The 20,083-nt window shown below is 43.6% G+C and overlaps 2 protein-coding genes across 8 annotated transcripts in view; one reads left to right on the top strand and one right to left on the bottom strand.

The window, feature by feature from the left end:
- Nucleotides 1–99: 99 nt before the first annotated feature.
- LOC135793979 (uncharacterized) lies at nt 100–18,258 on the bottom strand. Of its 6 annotated transcripts, none has more exons than XM_065305099.1 (5): nt 17,915–18,258; nt 5,334–5,595; nt 3,164–3,266; nt 2,529–2,560; nt 100–896 (listed from the first exon to the last, which is right to left on the bottom strand). In XM_065305099.1, the coding sequence occupies exons 1-5, from the start codon at nt 17,921–17,923 to the stop codon at nt 346–348; spliced, it is 957 nt and encodes a 318-aa protein (XP_065161171.1). In that variant the 5' UTR covers nt 17,924–18,258; the 3' UTR covers nt 100–345. The 6 variants fall into 6 exon arrangements, with proteins under 6 accessions (XP_065161171.1, XP_065161172.1, XP_065161173.1 ...); XM_065305100.1 differs by having other exon boundaries at nt 2,529–2,557; XM_065305101.1 differs by having other exon boundaries at nt 3,164–3,263.
- LOC135793978 (L-lactate dehydrogenase B chain-like) overlaps nt 1,107–20,083 on the top strand; it is a 38,898-nt gene continuing 19,921 nt past the window's right edge. For both annotated transcript variants that reach the window (XM_065305098.1, XM_065305097.1), the window contains exon 1: nt 1,107–1,244. The gene's annotated coding sequence lies outside the window, so the exon portion shown is untranslated. The remainder of the gene's footprint in view (nt 1,245–20,083) is intronic.

Genomic DNA, 20,083 nt, shown 5'->3' with positions numbered 1-20,083 from the left:
GTTTTACGGTAGGCAACCCAATATACACATTTCCTTCCTCAGCACCAGTGCGCATCAAAATGTGGGATATTTATGTAGAAATAAAACAAACACAACATATAATTTACAAACCATAATTTATACGTTCAGAATCGCTATTTGTACAATGATACTCTGAAATTCACATTAATAAACTTAGTTTGTATTAAATACATAAATTAAATTGACATTTCATGCCGCTAATACAACTAACTGGCAAGCAAATCATCACAAATTGCCCGACCGTTTGTTTCAAGTATGACATTTTCACATTAACTATTTACAAATGGAATGTACATTGTTCATTACGTATTTAAACACTTAAAACTAAACATAGTCCGAAGGAACACTGACCGCCTCACTGATGGAGGCGAGCCGCATCGGCGGCGGCTGCCTCCGAGTCACATCACACGTCACCTCCCAGGGCGTTAATGTCGCCAGTCCCACCACTTCATACGCCCTTTCGGGCATCGTGGTCACAGATAAGTCAGAATAATAAGCGCTACTCGGCGCACTTGACACTGGCGCATCAGGATCCGTGTAGGCGGAGTTCTGGTAGGCAGGGCTATCTCCACCCCCGTTGGAATCACGATCTAATTCAGCATATAACGCCTCCCCAACTGCATTGTAAGTCTCATCCATATGCGTGTAATGATTCTCTGCAGGCGCTGTCGGCGAATTCAGCTGTGACTGCACATTAACTGGGCGGCGCGAAAGCCACGACCACACGCCATTATTAGTAGCGATTTGTTGTAGCACCGGGAAGGAGGCGGGAGTTATGGCTGATATAGACTTATCATCAGGGGTGCTTATCGGCGGACGCGTCGCTGCACGTGGTGATATCGTCCGGGATCTATGGCTTGGAGTTATTCTTGATTCTATAAACAATCAACGCAAACAAATTAGTAAACAAAATTTGAAATATTTCAATATTTAGCACTTTTAGTCACATTTTCGCCCTTTTGCCCGACGATATTTAATTATTTTATATTCTAAACTATGAAAAACGAATGCGTTTGTCTCTATTTAGTGTCGTTTCTTTAATTTTGAAATCACAACGATTCTAAAAAAGTTTTCACTTCAACAACTTCAACAGTTAGCTATGGTTTTACCATAGCTGTCAACATGTTAAAATGACAGTTTATTAAAAAATTTAACAAGTGTTACAAAATTTAAGTGAATTTTCTTCAAGATTTAGAATTATATCAACAACTGTGATTTAATCGGTGAGTAATCATAGTATTAAGCAATAAACGTACAGAATATTAAAACACTAGATTATGTAATAAAACGTAATTTGTGTGAAACAATTACGGAGATACAATAAAATTATCGCATTAAAATGCTGGCAATACAAGCTGAACTTATGCCTGAAACGAATGCCTAATATTAAACGACTTTAAACTCATTTTCCTCGAACTGTGAATGAGCTGCATGCGCTAAAGTTTCATGCACATCAACTCTAGTTGTTACAGTACATATACACCTATGTATAGATTTCATTCACACATTTCCTCTTCAACCATTTTTCTATTCACAGTTGTTTGCTCACACTTTGAAGAATGGCTGCTCTGGAAAAGCGCTGTGTAAATTTAACGCTTAACATAACATAAACGTCGTAATCTTTTGACCGCAAAAAGATTAATATGAAATTACAACAACGCAAGTTACGACGGTTACGAATAACAGCCAGTATAATACAAATTACCGTGTGTCCGTGCGCATGCTGTTGGTCTTGCTCGCGGTCGATTATATTTAAAAACTTACACCGTGCTTGCGCACATCGTGTAATTATCAGTGAGTGGCGCGTGAAAAGTTGATTATTACGTTACGTGGTGTCGGCCCAGTACACAGATTTCGGACGAGTCGAGCTGCACATTATAACGATCTGCCACGCCGGCATCCGAACTAAAGCACGAGAAAAGTCAGCCGCATGATGCGCCGCAGTTACGGTTGTTCGTGCGCAATCAATCATAACATTTTGATTTACTGTTGCACGAGAAGAAGATGAATTCGACGCCGGACCATAATAAAAGCTGAAGTTTCCACGCGTATACGCTGATAACGCGTTGATGAAATCGGACGCGTCGATAGCGTGGCTGCCGTGCGTGTGAAAATTGCTAATTTGTAAATACGGTAGACGCCAATCTGCGTAATTTGATACTAACACTGATAAAGCATGCGCGCGCATTTAAATGGCTTCGACTTTCGACACGCCCGCCATCTATTCTCAATAGGATACAATCAGTGACGCGTTGGCAGTATTGCACGTAATGCATACACACACGGCAGCGTGTAGAAAAGGTTATGTTTTCGAAATGGCTGACATTACAATGCGCTAAACTCGGCGTTGAATACCTACCGCTTATTTGTTACATTGTCTTGTACCGTCTCGCATTTCCTCGTTGCAATGCACGGTTTATTCACATTCGCGCGCGCGAAAACGATGAATAATGTTGAATAACGTTGAATAATGCAAGCAGGCTATGTTATACTACTAGCATACGTACCGTTCGCATTCAATCCAGCATTCTTCATTCTGCTGAAACAAACAAGAGATGCGTATTAGAAATTATTGCTTGTATTGCAACGACAGCGACTGCGATAAATCATCGCAATGATCAGTGTTTGTGTGTTGGTGTGTTGGTTTGGCGTTTGCATCCATCGTTTCTTTACGATTTTTTCAACGTTCTTCGATTCCGCAGTCCACGCACATGCACAATGCGCGCTTTCCGCCGCGCTTCCTCCTCGCGGCGAGCGATGAAGAATGAAGCACACATACAGGCAGAAGGATACGCGAGTGGACAAAGGATGCGGCGCGAATGCATTCTCGCCGGGGCCTAACGGGAAAATATTGCGCCCGTGTCGTAAAACTGTTGGAATATTTTATTTAACTACGCTCGCGCCGCAGGTGTCTATTGCGTTATTTCCAATAAAAATGGAAAACCGTGGGCTGCGCGCGCGCGCGCGCACTGATAATCAAACTATCAAAAAATTTTAATCACAAATATATTACGATAGATGCACGCATGGGTGGGACGTGGTAATAAAGTGATTTCGACTGGATGCCTCCTGATGGTGCGCGTCTTGTTGTGTGTTGTTTTGTTGTGTGTTGCGTGGTAATAATGAAATCGGTCGAACTCACCTCTTGCAGTGCAACGCGATGATCATCACTATGGCGCCGATGAGCGCCGAAATTAACGAGACGATGATCAGTGTCAGGACCCAACCCAATTCACCTGGTGCTTCTGGAACATACATTACAATCAATTAATATTTGATCAAATTTATAACTACATACTTTCATAGTTGAATTATTTATTAAATAAAATCATGAGATTGTCTTGCAACTAAAAAAAAAATTACAACGGATGAAGCAATGTTTACTTTGGGATCATAAATTCCACGCTTTACGACCGGGGTGTTAATTACGGCGAGGATAATTAAAGGTTGACGACTCGATTTATAATATTTATGAAGGTCCACGTCACGTCATCCTGCTGCCAATAACCACGCTCCAACATACCAAAAGACGGTTATATTCGACGAAGCATTAATGTCTCTATTAAGTGCCGCGTTCGGGTCATAAGTGCCACTGTTTCGCTACTCATCGAATGGCATAAACGTCCGAGGTTTTACTCGTTTTACGATGAGGGATTTCACCGATTTTTCTCGACATGCGACGCGGACGATTTCATATTTCAGCCTTGAAGCGAAATAAACCACTCGTACTTCCTCGACGTGTGGTACAAGTTCAATTTTATTATAATTAGGTGCCGCGCAACATTGATCGCGTTCCGCGACGACGTGGATGACGTGAAGTTGCGGGTATCACAAGCCGCCAGCGCGCCAAGATGCGATGAAGATGAAGACCTGTGCGAGTGTGCCTAATTGCGCCCTCGTTTTATCGTCCGTATCTCGCTCGGAGGATCTTAATGCTGCGTGTCGAAGGGACGTGTGTACGTGTGTAATTTTTACCTTTTGATTATCCACGAACTGGGCCTGAGACCAGGCTCTCTCGACTCTTCGCCTTTAGTCTCGCTCACATTTATTAAGCTTGGCCCACGAGCTGGAGACCGAAATTGCACCGGGTGTTATGTTACCATCTTGGCAACCACTTACTCTAGATTGAGATCCCAATCCCATTCGGACTGGTTAATTTATTGATAAAATATTGTTGCCCCGGCTTTTGAAAGCTACTGAATATGATAAAACGAGCCATAAATTTAAAACGAAATTATGTGATATCCGAGTCGCTTTTGGTTTCTCGATTAATGAGGAGGTCCGGCCTGGGGGCGTAATTTAATTTAATTTCCTCGACGAAAATCGATGAGCAGCCATCTTTTACTCGCACTTATTTGCATACATCATTTACATGTAACAAAGTAATATGAAAATTAAAAGTTTATACTTAATCATAGATAAATTAAGATAAACTCTTTAGATATACGTAAATTATTACTCTGCACGATGCACGTTTTCTGAAAACTTCAAAATAAGTAAACTTTTTCTTTAAATAAATTGCTTGATTACAATATCGCGATTTTAAATGTCGACGCCATAAATTTCAACTTTCTACGCGCAACGGGGCAATAATTAATTTTGCCGCGACATAAAAACGCTTTCGGAGTTGTAAACTCTGAGAAGTGGAAAAACGTCGTGATTACAGTTTCGTGCACACAAGAGAGTAAATGTTTGGCTCGTTTGAGGCATTCCGGCGGCCGGCGGTAATTTCGTATGTCATTTTCGAATGTGAATACGTATAAATAACGAGCCTTCATTAACACCAAACGTATTTCTCAAAGTTTTGAGCAAATTAACAAATTAGAAAACAACAAAAACCATTCTCCTGGGGAAGCACCACGCAAGCGTTTTTATTGTGCTTAATTAGATTGGTTTAAAAATGTTTAACTAGACAAAATGGTAGGTAATTGTGACCATTTGGTCACTCAATGTGCGGATTTTATGGCAATTTTATGTGCACATTGCACGGGTTGCGATAATTACCAAATGCTTTCGCCTGCGTGTATGGGTGTGTTTTTTTTTCTTCTCTTCACCAACGCCAATGGCAATCCGTGCTTGGAAAATGCGTAGCATGTGCAATGTTTACTGCCGTTGTACTTTTGCGCCTGTCGCGGACCCGAGCGTGCAACGAGACTGCAGGAGAGTTAAATTGTGTGCCATGTCGGGAGTAATTGTACACGCGGCTCGGCGTCACATCACCACACTGCGCGCGCGCACTCCTACGAGTGCGTTCCACCATGCTTGATAATTTATGCAAAATGCGTGCATGTTCTGCTTTTGGTAACACTCACCTAGTGCTGCATCCAGGGTGAACGTCTTGCCCTCCTGCCAAGCCCATGCGCAGAGGTCGCAGGTTGTAAGGCCGTCGGGCGTCGCCGATTCGTCGAGGAAGAGGGGCCGTGGCGGTGGCGGCACAAAACTGCCCGACCACAAACCCGCCTCGTCCAGCCGCAACCCACCGACGGCGTCCTCCTCCAGTGTACCGCTCCACCAGTCGCCGCCGTCTCCACTCATATTACTATTGGCTTCGTTGGGGGCTAACGCCGTCACCATCTGCAAAATCATAAAATCACAATCTTCAATATCGTCTATACAATTCGCAGCTCTAATTTTATGCCTCGTTTGGCGAACAATGTTCAATCAATGTGCAATCGCCATTTGAATAATGCTACATTAATTCATTTAATCTAAGAATTAAATTGTATCGCATTCCAGTAATGATATCCTTCGATTCCAATTCCACTTCAATTGCGTTCCAAATGGAAGTGTAATTTACGCGAGAACAATGTGAAAGTGTTTGTCGACGCCGGCAATCTGATTCATATTTCACCGCCGCGTAGCAAGAAGTAAGCACTCGCAGGACAATAAACAACGCTTGCCGAACGCAGCGATCTTGATAAAAAGCAAACGCAAGGAGCACCGGATTTATGAACGCGCTGATATAGCAATCCGAGTTCACTCTCGGTTTATTGCTACACTTTTACGGAACCCCAGTCACCATCCACACAACACAACACACAACAGGACCTTTTACAGTTTACGTCGTAACGCGTTGCAACTGTATCGATTACATAAAGTTAGTTTCTTTCATACCTCACTGGCAGCAAGCTGATATATTTTACAAGCGCTCGTCGCAAGGTGAGGATTAAATGCGCATTAAACTTAACTATCCGCGGAGCGTTACCAGCACGGAATAATAACAATTATTTCGTTGAGACGAGCGCAAGTGTGCGCGGATAAGCGTGGCCGATAAATGCATGTTTCGAATATTGTCTTCGCATAAACAAGTACTCATGGAGTGTGCGCGCGCGCGCGTAAATGTATGCAACCAGACGGTAACAAGGTACCCAGGGCCTTTAGGTACACGATACGCATTCCTAGAGAACTACCCAGGATGTTTGCGCAAAGTGTTGAAAGAGAAGCGTGGAGTAGGTATCGATGCTCTCGCGTACGTACTGTGGAGCTTATCGATGGAATTTAATGAATGCTGGCAAAGTGTACGCGTACTCGAGTGTCAGTAGCAGCACCCGATGCGTTTCAGTCGCAGGATTCTAGTGTGTGAATATGCATAAACGCAGCCAGGCTACGAGCGCGGGGCCGGTGCGAGAGATAAATAATGTTAAGTGTGGTGTCGATTAAAACGCGCTGATAAACGTCGCGGATTTGCCAATGGTGTTGAAATTATATTTAAACGCTCGGCTCGGGACGAGACAGCCAAACAGCTGCCGTTGCTGCGACCAGCCAGCGACAGTGCATAAACAGTGGGCTTTAATGTATTTCATTATATCCACATGACCATAATTAAAAGGTCATTATTGATCGTTTGATTTAGATATGTGTGCAGAATAAAGTTTTGCAATGTAGGCAACACATTATCCAAACTGCCATTTTGATCAAAGCTTTTAAAATAGGTTATAAAATGTCAAGCGGCAGGAAATACGATCTGGTGATTGTTTAATACGTTGAAATGAAGTAATTGGGCACGTTTGGGTATGGAAAACCAAGAAGGAAGTCTAGAATGACATTTATACGGTCATAAATACTCGGGTAATCATCTATACGCGACATTTTCCTCAAATTCATGTTACGACGCTTTGGAAAAGCTAACATCCGCATAATGTAACTATTCTTAGTTGGATACAGTTGTTATACGCTCCGTTGACTTCCTGAAATAATTCCGGCGATACTCATATGGCGTATCAACTTAATTACGATACGTTTAATAACACGAAACGCCATGTAAAATTAATGTAAACACGAGGAAATTAATTCCGAGAAGAGATGATAATGCAATGAAAATTAGAGACGACTGTGAAGGCATCCAAGCAGAGCTTACACTACGATGAGTCGGAACAAGTTGAGGTGAAGTTGGCTGTTTACCAAATTTAAAATACCACTAACGACAATACAAACAGCTCGAGTGCTCAAAGAGTTCAGCCGGTTGATGATGGTAGTAGTAAGGCGGCAGTCGGCAGCAATAAAAACGACTATGAATGAAAGCACTCGATGCTTTTTTTGGGAGAAGGTAAAAAATGACATTACATAAAGGAATCCGCCGCCACGGCTGTGTATACTGGTGAGCCGGGGCCTTTGTGTGTTTGGTGTGCGCAGAGCCAACAATGGAAACAGTGGAAACACAAAAAATGCACCTGTACGATGCGGTGCGTAGGCTGTGGGCATGAGCGTATAAAAAAATAATTGACACACTGACGAGTGTGCGAGAAGGGAGAGACAGGACGGCGACTGACGCCGAAGAAGTCATCCGAGTATGAAATGAATAAAAATCATCGGAAAACGTACGCAGCACGCATTCGTTTTACAGCTCCGCCGTGTCATTACAGTTATTATCCGCCTTTTTCTATAAGGCAGAGGAAAAACGCAGGAAAACAACACGATGAAATAATTAATTTCCGAGAAAATGTCATTTTATATTCTCGAAAGTTTTTTCTTCACTATTTGCATGCCTCATAATAACAATACAACATCAACATGGAATTCAAACGTAATGTTTCGTAAAAAAAAAGCAGTTAACATGACATTAGCAACATCTGCACAGTGTATACGGTTGGTTTTCATGACAACAAAAAAATAATTAAACTCTGATTATCTCTCAATGCGTGTTTAAAACTTGTAAAAGTCAACATTTATCATTCCGGTCGTAAAACCAAGAAGAGACCAAAGTCGACGTTTCAATATTCCAATTGGTACCGAAAGCTCGCTCGGAATTTCGTGGCACGATCTCGATCGGCGCGCGGATACCGAATCGATTGTCTACAATGGCGGTGCTCGCGCACGCAACAAGAAACAATATCATTAATTTTTGGCGGTTGTGCGGTTGTTGTTTCTAAGATACGTATCGATAATTACACGTTATAAATCACATCGGGCGTGATCGATCATCGTGTTTTTCCAATGGAGCCCAACTAATGACTTAATTTGCCTGTGCGCGCCGCACGTTCGCTCTTTGCGTGTTGACTCCGCAACGAGATCTTCGTGAGAAGTTGTGGTAAAAGACAACAATGCGTGTCTGTACTATAAGTACAACAAAAGCACGTTCACCTAATTCTGCGAATACTGTCACAGATTCACGCATCATCTGTTATACATCAATTATGTACATTGAGGTTAGGTGAACTGTCAATGCTATGCATTACTAGATGTCACTGGTTAAGTTAGAATAGCGATGAAGAGATGTCTATCTAGATGGTGGATATATCTGTAATAATCTCGTCCGAGGCAATTAATCATGCGCCTCAACGTTTATTAATATATTAACGTCAAGTGGTGTTCGTGTTGGAAGGTTGGCGCACGAAGCTCCAGTTTCTACACACGCGTCTAGATCTCCACGGCGCTCTGTGCTTGATTGGCAAACGTGAACGGTTGGCAGGCGGGCCCCGGCATCTTGATAAGGATTTCGTCGAGCGCACGTTTGCGCTTTGACGATTGGCGAGTGTAACAAACGGTATAATAAAGCGCATAGCGGAGAAGAACGCCGAGCACTAGACGCTTTGTGGACTTTTTACTCGCCTGGACGCGGAAGAGTCCCGAAGAGACGCGCGCGCCAATGGTCAGTTATAACCGAGCACGACGGACACGGCCCGCGGTTAATCAATAGGTTTTTGTCTGTGTGGCGGCGGCGGAGACCGAGACGAAGTGGCAAACGCGTAAAACGTCGCTGGGTATGTGTTGCAGGTAGAGGTAATGAGTCGCGCGGAATTTTTTTTTCGACTCTCACAAGAAGTCGAGATGCGCAGATGTATTATAAACCTATTATTGCACTGTGAATGCATGGAGCACAATGGCATTGCGCGTGTGTGTTGAAGCACATGAGTTTGCTCGGACACGTCGTGTACTCGAAGGCCCTCGAGCGCGCGCGCTGGTTTTGATCTTAGTCTCGTGGTCTCATGATGGTGGTGGTAGGTACTACTACTCGTGGTCCTAGCTAGGTCCGTCCGTCCGGTCGTCCTTGAGCTGCCACCGAGACGTCTTCATCTTTTGCTTTATGCGGACCGGGTGGTAACCCGTGAGGCCTCCAACTACAAGAATGAATGCATGTGTGTGTGTGTGTGCGTGTGTGCATGCGGTCGTGCTCGTGAATTCTGAGCGCTAACTGCTAACGAATCAAAGTCGTAAATGCGCGCCGAGATTCGATTTCTTCGTCTGCTTCGCTTCAATCTTCATTTAAAGCGTCATCAAAACGCTATGCACTACCTCTTCTGCGGATTGCTCGCGTGCAATTCCGCGTTGTTTTGTGTTTATGTATGAAAATTGTTCGTGGGCTATCAGCACTTTGGCATTAATGAAAAGCGGGTTTGATTTGACGGGCCGCGGCGCGGCGCAGGCGAAACAAGAAAAAGCGTCAATAATCCCACGATGAAGAAACGCATGCGGCGCGCGCGTACAGACCGCCAACTGACATGGAGATTTTTCAAGGCGGCGAGCAAAGGGAGAAAAGTAAAATTGAACGTCGTGCATATCATATTAACATCGTCATCGCCTAATAAACTAGTCGCACGATGAGCCAACACAACACATTCAAACACGCTTGCCTTCTACGGTCTGCGCCAGCAGCAGGAACGTTAAGTATTTTTGATTATTGCTTGTGCACAAGATTGTTGACAACTGGAATAATCATACGTAGAGATACTCGGAGAGAACTAATGATATAAGTTTAAAACTCATAGCAAAGACTCACACTAATAAAGTTACAGCGCAGCATCTTCACTACCAATCGAGCCGAAGTTATTCAACTTAGTTAACATATTCTTGAATAATTCACATAATAAAACGCTTGTGTAAGTTTGATATAGTCGTGTTGAAAGTGAATGTGCCCGTTTCATTTTTGTTTTCTTTTCTATTCGAACTGTTTTCGAGTTAGAACAATGCACTGATGGAAAGTGACGACGCACAAACCACATGGTACCACACAATGGGCGCATTGTCGCGATTACCAAGATCACGTCTCATTAAATTGCTCAAGCGACCGAAGAACGCGAAAAAAGAAATGAATTTTCAACTCGAGTCCACTCTCGATCATAGGTGCCTATATGTGCGTGTGAGTGGTTGCCGTCGACATCAATCATCATCGGCTTTTTGTTTACGAGGTATTATGCGACGACGACTTGGATGATGTCCGTCGCCCGATGAAGAAGAAGAAGCAATAATGGCAGCGAGGCCGCCGTGGCGGAGGCATTTTATTGTATCGATCCATTTGCTATATAAAACGATCTTAATGCGTGCGTAATGAGCGCACTTAACATTACTTTGTGAAGTTTAAGACGTCGTCGTCTCGTGAGTCGCGGCGAGTGCGTCGTCGTTATTAACATAAAACGCGTTCAATTACGGCATAGTTCGAATCGCATTACTTTTTGCTCGCGCGACGCGATCCGCGCCCGTTATAGCGGACCGGCGTCCTCCGCCGCGCGACAGTTAAAAAGTCATCTCAAACATTTCACGATGCCATGCAGAAGAAGCAGATGAAGGCAAAAGGGAGATGTACCATTGGTCACGCTGTTTGTTGCTCGTGGGACAATGAAGCGTTTAAGCGTTTTCGAGCCCCGGCAGCGGCGGCGGCAGTGCGCCACGTCAAATTAATGGGATTTATATAATGAACGTGTTCTTGGCATAAAAAGTCATTATGCGATGCGGAGCGTTGAGACAAAAAAACGTTTAATTCGACCAATTATCGATGCGCGGCCTCTCGACCCCGGCCGACTGCCATCATCACAATAAAGTCATCTCTCGGCGGCGAAGAAGTGCCATAAAAATATAATCGTCATGATCGTTTCGAAAACGCTTTTCAGCCTCACACGCACGCGCATATCAACGGGTTAGAGGTGGAAGGCACGTCCGACGTGTCGAAATTAATTTGTCCGTTGTTAAATGCATCTTCTGCAAGTCATTGCTTAATTATTTTTGTACCAAATTTACACGCGGCGCGCCACAATGCTATGAAGATGCTTGTTTCGTATTAAAGTGCAACTTATATGTACATTTTTTAATGGATATAATGTGAAAACAATTTACTGCCTCATTACTTACCATAGCAGGTCTTTTGTCATAAATGTCTTTAATTTCCTAATTTCCTTTCGCGCATCGTTGCCATATATAGTAAATTCATTTATGCCTGCTTTGCGCTTAACTCAACCCTTTTAATTTTCTGAGGTATGTCGTGTCGTCTTCGATTTTTTGCGGGCGAAATTAAGTTGTTTGAACCGAACCGCAGGATCGACAATTGCCGCAACGAAATTGCTGTTACGGAACTGCTCATTACGTTTAGTTCTGCGTTTTGTGCGCGCCGGCCCGCCGCAGGAATTTTGCATGTCACCCGCAGATGCACAACAACTTCATATAATTCCCACATCGCGCGATAAAAACGAACAAAATGTACTCACCGGCAGAAAAAAACGCGCAAGATGACAAGTCTGCAAGCGTATCAACTTAACTTTGACGTGACTGTAAAAGAGTCGTGGTTGTTTTGTGTACGGTTTTTTTCCCTTCATTTTATTTCTGCGCCCGTAGGTTTAAATAATCGCCGTGGAATGTCATTTATACTTAGTTAAAACTTACTTTAAATGTACTTAAACGCACGCTCGGCTGACGCTTGACGGTTTCGAGCGCATCCTGAAGCCGGTATTAATGCGATTTGCAGAGCATGTTCATTTTTTTCAGGTGACATGTCGGCGGTTGTTGTTTTTGTTTTTATTTCACGTTTATATTTACGACCGTACAGAGCGCGGCCATTTCTGTTTGATGCTAGACACACAAGTGTAGATGCTTTACTACTGTCGCAAGGAAGTCTGACGACTATTGTTCTATTCGTGTGGTGTGTATGGGAAGCAATCGATCAATCTCTGCCATTCGAATCGATTTTAATTTAAGCGAGGATTGGATTATGAATTGCTGTACGTGGAATGAACTACGACTGGCGGAGGGTTGATGGAGCGCAGTTGAGAAAGCTCCTCCTTTGTTCTTACAATGTCAATGGAATGTCGTGTGCTCCTCGCGCTGTGAGCGCTGCCTGCAGACGTAGAAGGATGTCTGGCAGGCGAAATGAACGAACGTGCATTGTACCGATTTTTCCCGGCGTGAAAAATTAGCATATTATATGGGGACCCCGAGTCGGGCGCGGACGGTTTGCATCCGCACACTTTTTGCATTAGCGCAATGAGCACAATGTGCGCGCGGATCGCCTCAACTGCCAGATCAACAGACGGACTTGGTAAGTACAACTTGCATAATGCAAACCAATTGTACACAAACGAGAGAAAAAAAGCGAAGAATGCATCCAGAGGGGAACGAGTAATGCATATACCCGCACACTGGGTATCGTTTTGAAAGTCGACCACTCGATCGCTGGTATTATAGTTAATGCGAACCATTTTAAAATGGTACTTATCATCGCTACAATCACAACAATTTCTTTCGATTAAGACCCACCAGCCGTGCTACACATGTGCCTGCCAGACGAATGCAAACTATTCAAAACGAAGTGGAACTCTCTTGAAGGACTGTGTGAAGTTGTGTGGTATCAATGAAGCAGGCTGGGCCAACCTGGGCTTAGGTTAGAAGTTATTGTTGCTCTCCGTGTGTTGGCGTAGGACGAAGTCGGCGACTATGGCAATAATTATTATCGAACTGATGGCGATTTATGAACTTGGACCTGCAATACCAGCAACGACAAAGAAGAATTCAAGGGTAGGGTGGGTGTGTTGCCTGATGTGTATGCATCCGCGTATCGCATTTCTTTCCAATTGAACGCCGTAACGTTTTGTGATGATCCTTATACGATTCGTTTATGGTGGTAGTACGCAGTTGAAAGCAATTTAATCGAAGATTACATAAATTCCAATTAATTTGTTTCCTGTCGTTAAGATGGAAGATATACTAGGCGTCTTTATAGGTTAAACACCAGTCTCTAAATAGAGCAAGTGTAATTGCATGGTTATTGATGGAGGCAACAACGTTGAAACAACAGCATTCTTTAATTGTCGTTGGCTATAAAAACGTCGAGAGCTGTCACAAGACAGTCGCCGAATGATTCAGCGGATTGTCGACTTTGGGAGACACCTATTTGCTTCGAGGAAAAGTTCTTGGCTGCATGGTGGCCTATATAAGTCTATTTTAGTGCGGAGCGAGATCATCTTATCGCTTTTACGACGTGCATCGCATAGCAGATCCATAGACGAGGAGATAAACGTTATAGTTAGAGAATGATATTACGTGTACGTGCGCTTTTTAACGTATATTATTTCTCTGCGGACCTCTGCGTTGGGAGTTCCGAGAGAGCGTCCGATGATCATAAATTTTCTCATGATATGAAGAAGGTCTCCTCTTCGTCTTGTGCCGACGTTCATCCGCGATGCGCCTCCTCGTTTCTTCAACGTGTGTGCGCCCGTATCTATATCTATGGCATACAATAAATGTGTAAACAAAACTTTGACTTTGACTCAAAGTTGAGGCTGGCATGGTACATGCATGCGCATAGGAGTAGAGGCGCATGGTCGTGAGGCATGTTTGACGTCGAGCTGAAAGCCCACAAGTCGAAAACCGCAAACCATTTGAGACCCGTGGTAGGCGATAACTTTCCGACACGCCAACGTCGACCACGATGAGACAGAGCCCTGGGGACACACGGCTTTTTCATTCGTTTTGTTTACCTTGTGGTCTAGAATTCTGGATGTATCGATTACATTCAAACTCAAACCCCATATCAGTTGCATCCCTTCAACCCGATGCATATCATTCGACCTAATCGGTTTTGGCAACTTGTTTACTGCCTAGCATTAATGCCCAACACTTTTATTTCATTTTTTTACTTCAACTTTAAAGACAAGCTGGTTATTTTTCTACCTGATTAAACAAACGATCGTGTAAAAGTTGAAAGCTGACAAAATAGGTTAGGTTCGTGTTACACTGTCAAACTGCTTCGTTTTGTATTGATTAAACTCTCTAACATTTCGATAAAATCATGTGAATGTTAAAAGATCACTTGTTTTGACTTGCACGATCCATCATTGATGTGTGGTTTTGTTGAAAAAAATTCACCACATCTCGAACACATGCCGCGTTGGATTTCTAACAACTTTTGAAAGGAAAAATCCCAGTTCAATATAGCGCGTGTGATGGTCTGTGATAGCGCGTCCAACGAATCGATCAACTGCTGCTGCAAGGTGGTATCCGTCCATAAAGTCGAAATCAGATTTTAGCGATAGGTGCTGCCTTTGAGGTATGTGTGTGATGCGATGTGTGACCAGGCGCATCGCAGCGAAATGTAGACGAAGACGGGGAAAAAAGTCGTGTAATCGCGTCCATTATGATCACGTGAATATTGTGAACCGACCGAAAAGAGCAGCGGAATAGATAAATAATCGAAACATGCACGAGGCTTTTGTAAAACGTCGCACGCATCCTTGAGCACGTGTGATATGTCTGCTGGTATCTCGACCAGAGCAAGAAGGCCGACTTTGGACATGTTACATTCTCCGACTGTCCGTTACTTAGAAGAAGCAAAAGAAAATCGACAAAAAATACGCATGCGATAAACGCGGTAATCTAGAATTATGTCACTAATACTGGTGTTATGATGATTTACCTACAGATGGCGCCATATGCGTAAAATAAAAATGGTCGAATGTTAAATTTATGGTTAGGACGAGTTCAAGTCTATTTATTAGGTTCACGTTCACATAATCCAATGTAATCCTATTTTAAAGACACTATAAATAGAAAATCATGCCATATACCTGTGGGTTGTTGATGTGTGTGTGTGTGTGCCCTCGGATAATATCAATGTTATATTATATTATTTCATGTGTTGTAGACGCGGGACATTAAATTATCCGCAATAAATTATTAAGGAAGTTGTGTGTGTATGTGTCGTTTCATCGAAAACGCATAAAACGACGGGCTTTATTATTAACGTGCCCCGTGTGTCACTGACATGGCGAACATGGCAGGACGTAGCGTCGTGGCGAAACGCCAATGTAGATATAATCGAATTTTATTGATTCTGTTTATGTCCGCGGTTCAGTGCGGTTTGCATTTCCATGTTCGCAATGCAACCTCATTGCAAGTTGTTGCAAGTTGAGTCTCGTCTCTTTCGTTGTTTTATTTAGTTTTTTTTTTTGGTTTTATACCAACAGGAAAGCTCCGATGTTGCGGAAAATCGCGAATAAATTTATAATGTTAATTTTAATTTCATAAAGTTTCTCTCGATTGACCTTACTTGGCCATGCGTGATGCATTCATAACACACTTTACTTGTCGTACAACATTATCCAAAATGCGGTCCTCACGTTCTCGTCGAAACGTTGTGAAGTAAACACACACGTCTCTTTGATTGCAACGAGCATGTGTCGAGACCTATGTCAATTATTTAAGGTTACGCCGATGGCAGAGGCATGCTAACACAGTGACTCGGTTGTTGTTGGGCGGCGGAGGGCATTAAGGGCATTAATTGTACGCGCATTGATTTACTCTCGAAACTTGAACTCGCTGCTCGTAATTTCTGCGTGTCTGCGCTCATCTCGCGACGTGCCGGGTGTTCCATTCCGTCTCATTCGAGGTCCTGCCATCGACGGTGATAGTCTGTCCGATCCGACAACACATACACACACACAAGGCACTCATTGTTCTTCGCCTTGTGGCTTTCGTCATTACGATCCTGCAACGTGCATCGAGGCGCGCATTATTCAAAGTCAAGAGTCAAGAGTTGGTCGCGGGACCCGAGCGTTAAAATAAAAATCCACCTTGGGTTTGTGTATGCGCAAATGCGTTCCGATTAGTTGGCCTCTTTGGGTTTCATCAACGCGTTGGCAAACAACGACCGACCTGACATTTACGTTAACTGCGCTCGACAACGGGGCAAAACTAATTATTTCCGCATTTTGAAATTTATTGCGCGCGCTCCTCTTGCAGGGCGGACGTTTCCACCGAAGATTCACGCAATCACGCAATGTAATCGCGTTTTAATTGAAATGCGTTTTGATGATCGCAAAACATCACACAACACGTCGTTATTAATTTGATGCCGTTTCGCATATATTTATTTGCATCGAATTATTGCATGTTTGTGTGTGTGTGTGTTGTACTTACAACTCTTGTTCGCTGATTGTGCTCACATGCATCGCGTTGCTTTTCATCGCGAGGCCTCGGGTCTCATTAAGGGAATAAGCCTTGTGTAATTAACGTTTGTTTGGTGCATTGGCGAATTGCGACGGACCCTCCTTATTCGTACGGCTTTTAGTTAGTTAGTAGCAAGTACATACTCTCGGACTTTTGCCGAGTGTGGTATAGTACTTTTGCAATTATCGTCCAGAGCGCAGCAGACCTTGCTTGCTTGCAGTATTTGGCTGATGATGATGATGTGCATTGTGCAAGGCGTGCGCACATCGGCGCTGGGTGAAAAACGTGCCCGTTGAAATATATTATTATATGTATTTGTTTGGCGAAAATTAGCGTGCGCGAAACGAGCGCGTCGAGCGTGAGGAAACGGACGTGGTACAGTTTTATAGGGTTGTTAAAAACCAGCCTTCATATATACGTGTGTATTAAGACGTTTTGTCACGAAGGGCATAATTACCGTGCCGTCTGCACACACCACCAGCTATGGTGAACCCCCTCGAGAGAGTCGTCTATTTCGATTGGTTTTATATGTTTCTTTGCAAACGTTTTTCTTCTTTGCTACTACTAGTTACAAGTTGGTTTCTCAGAGAACAATTTGAAGGGTTACCAGATACCATTAAATGTGCTAATTTACTCATCATCTGCCAGGTATATAATGAAGAAGAAATACAAGTAACTACTACAATCTTTAGATCATCAATATAAAAATTATAGATGAAAATATACAAAAGCCGATTATAATCTCAAACATAATTCATTCTTTGGGGCACCGGGAATAGAGATATGTCTTGACTCGGCCGACAATATATCACTATAGGAGTACAATTAAGTTGGTGACCCTCCAATCAAGAAGACGAGGGATAGAAAAGTGGAAACATAGCGTATACCCTATTATTGTATAGGTGGCATACCACTTGAGGAGGCAATCGTGTGCCGCGGCACACCAGCCGCACAGGTAGATTGACTGCAGGCAGATTGTTCTCTTATTTCCTTTCCTTTTTCTCTGCGGTCATGTTGCGTTTTCAAACGAAAGAGCGCGGCGGAGTGTTACAAGTATATTTAGTGGCGGACACCGGATTGAGACATTATTAACGCCCTTTGCCGTTGTATGCGTGTGAGTATAATATAGTTGTTTGCCACTTCAAAAGGCACCGAGCGTTTTTTTTTTCAACTCACAGTAAATACAAAACATTTTTAGTTACCATTTAGTATTTACAGGTTATAATAACAATAGTACATTTCTCACCTCTTCCATAATATAAAAATGTTGATTTGATTGTTGTTTGTGTTATGATGGTGGATAATCCATGATTTTAGCGATTGGTTCTGTCTAAACGTCCTTCTCGATGTGATCACTTAATTTACTCTGGTTACGGATGAAATTCTTCTTTGGACGCTGGCCGGCACATAGAAAACAATTGCTTAATTAAGCGCCGCGCACGCACAACTTCTTGGCTCTCTTGGGTCGTTCGCTCTTTCCGCGAGAGAGAAAAGCGCAGCGCGCGCACACTCGACTCCACACCGGGTACCCTCCTGCTGCCGGCCGTCCGCGATGGTCGTCCGTACTCGACTGAGCACCGTGCGGCACACACAACCAGCGCAACGCTGATGGTATTGCCAGAGAAGAGACTTGGGTACCCTTTTCTGGTTTACCTCGCGCCTGACGTCACCAACAGGTTGTTTCTTCGGTGGTGGCCTCAGCTATCACGGAGGCCTTCTCTTCGTTCGCGCGGCCGACGCCGCCGCGAATGCATCCACGATCCGCGACCGCGTTGTGTGCGAGTGTGTGCGCCGCGGATTGGTACCTTACATAAGGAGGAAGAATGAGCGTTCGGGTCGATTGGTCGTCGGTCGGCAGGGCCGCGAGTGTTTACACAATTTTCCACACAGCGTGTGCGTTTGTTGGTGATGTTTTCGTTGTTCCGAGGCGCGCTTGTGGGTGTATCGGTTGGACGCTTAATAGACTACGTACCACATTCTATGATAATATAACTAACAATCGGCATCCGCATAACAACTTCAAAAAAATCGAAGTAATTTTAAAACGACATCAAAAATTGCGGCTTCCAAAATATCTCCTCATGCGCATTTATGCAATGCGATGAAATATGCGACGCTCAGCCGAGGCAGCGAAGGAATTAACGCGGATATTTGTAAAATTCTGCTCGCGATGAGTTTTTTATGAAGCGTATCCCGCGTCGCAAACATTCCGCCATAGTCTTTGCGCTCAATTCGACCGAAGAAGGAACCAGCACGCATTTATACACGGCTTAAACCCGCCGAAGCAGCTCTGAAATGTCCGACATTAAAGATAATAAATTGGAAGCGTAATACACGCTGCCCGAACAGATACCATGTTTTATCATCGCGGTCATTAATTATGAAATCATATCTTTTGCGCTTGTGTAGCGTCGCTGTTACGAAATCGGGAGTGCGGGAGCGGATTAACTCGCGCTCGACACCCAAACGAAACTTCAACTCGTCTCTTGTACATGTATCCGTCTAGGTCACTCGGTGGCCATTGCGAAGTAATGAAGATAGTGTAGTTAATGACTCGTCGCGCACCTCGTAAACCAATCGGGTGTAATAAGGCGCTGTAAATTATCGCTCGATATTACTCGCCGCAAACAATTCGTACCAACTTTTCATCTCGTGTGTAATGTAAATCTATGCGTACTCGTACGAACGAGGCCAAAAGTGAACGGTAACTAATATTTTTCATATTCGATGCCGGCGCGAGTTTAAAACCGTTTAGCTTGGAAACGCATTTAAGGCGATTTAAGCGATCGCGCATTGAATTTGTCGGCTTCATAACTCAACGATATCGATCTATCTATGATAGGCACACATGTGTGTGCTCGTTCAGTCGTGGCAATAAAGCTTCGTGGAAAAACGCGCGATTATTTGGATTGACGTACAATTGGCCGATTGATTGAGCGCCTTAGAATGCGCCTCATTCAATTAGGCTTTGTGTGCGCGCCTCGCGCATCTTCATCTTTATCTCCAACAACTTCTCACGTAATTTAGATTTTACAATAAACTAAACGGCGCGTATATTATGCGCTGATTTCGCGTGCGTTTAAATCTGTTTATCTCTCTTCCCGCGATATCAATGTGTCGATATCGATGTTAATTTAGCTCGGATTTTCGAAGAGCAATCCAATCGCGACGCAATAGTCGCGGTATTTTAAGCTGCCTAATAGCCCATTCCAAAGGAGGCGATTATAACAAGCGCCGACTAATTGCCAATTAATGTGAGCGCGGCGAGAAAAAAATCGAAACGACTTGAAAACGAGCGATGGCGATCGAACAGCCGCGATTGCGCTCGCACGCAAACGCACAGCACCTGCAAACCGTAGGCAAAAAACGAAGAAAATGATAGGAAATAAATTCGCGGCTGCGCGATGACTATGAG

Source organism: Atheta coriaria, unplaced genomic scaffold, assembly GCF_025399875.1.
Source record: "Atheta coriaria isolate IRGN ID8LTWV9N9 unplaced genomic scaffold, Caltech_Dcor_3.1 hic_scaffold_6_pilon, whole genome shotgun sequence".
Classification (NCBI taxonomy): domain Eukaryota; kingdom Metazoa; phylum Arthropoda; class Insecta; order Coleoptera; family Staphylinidae; genus Dalotia; species Dalotia coriaria.
This window is presented reverse-complemented; position numbering and strand designations above follow the sequence as displayed.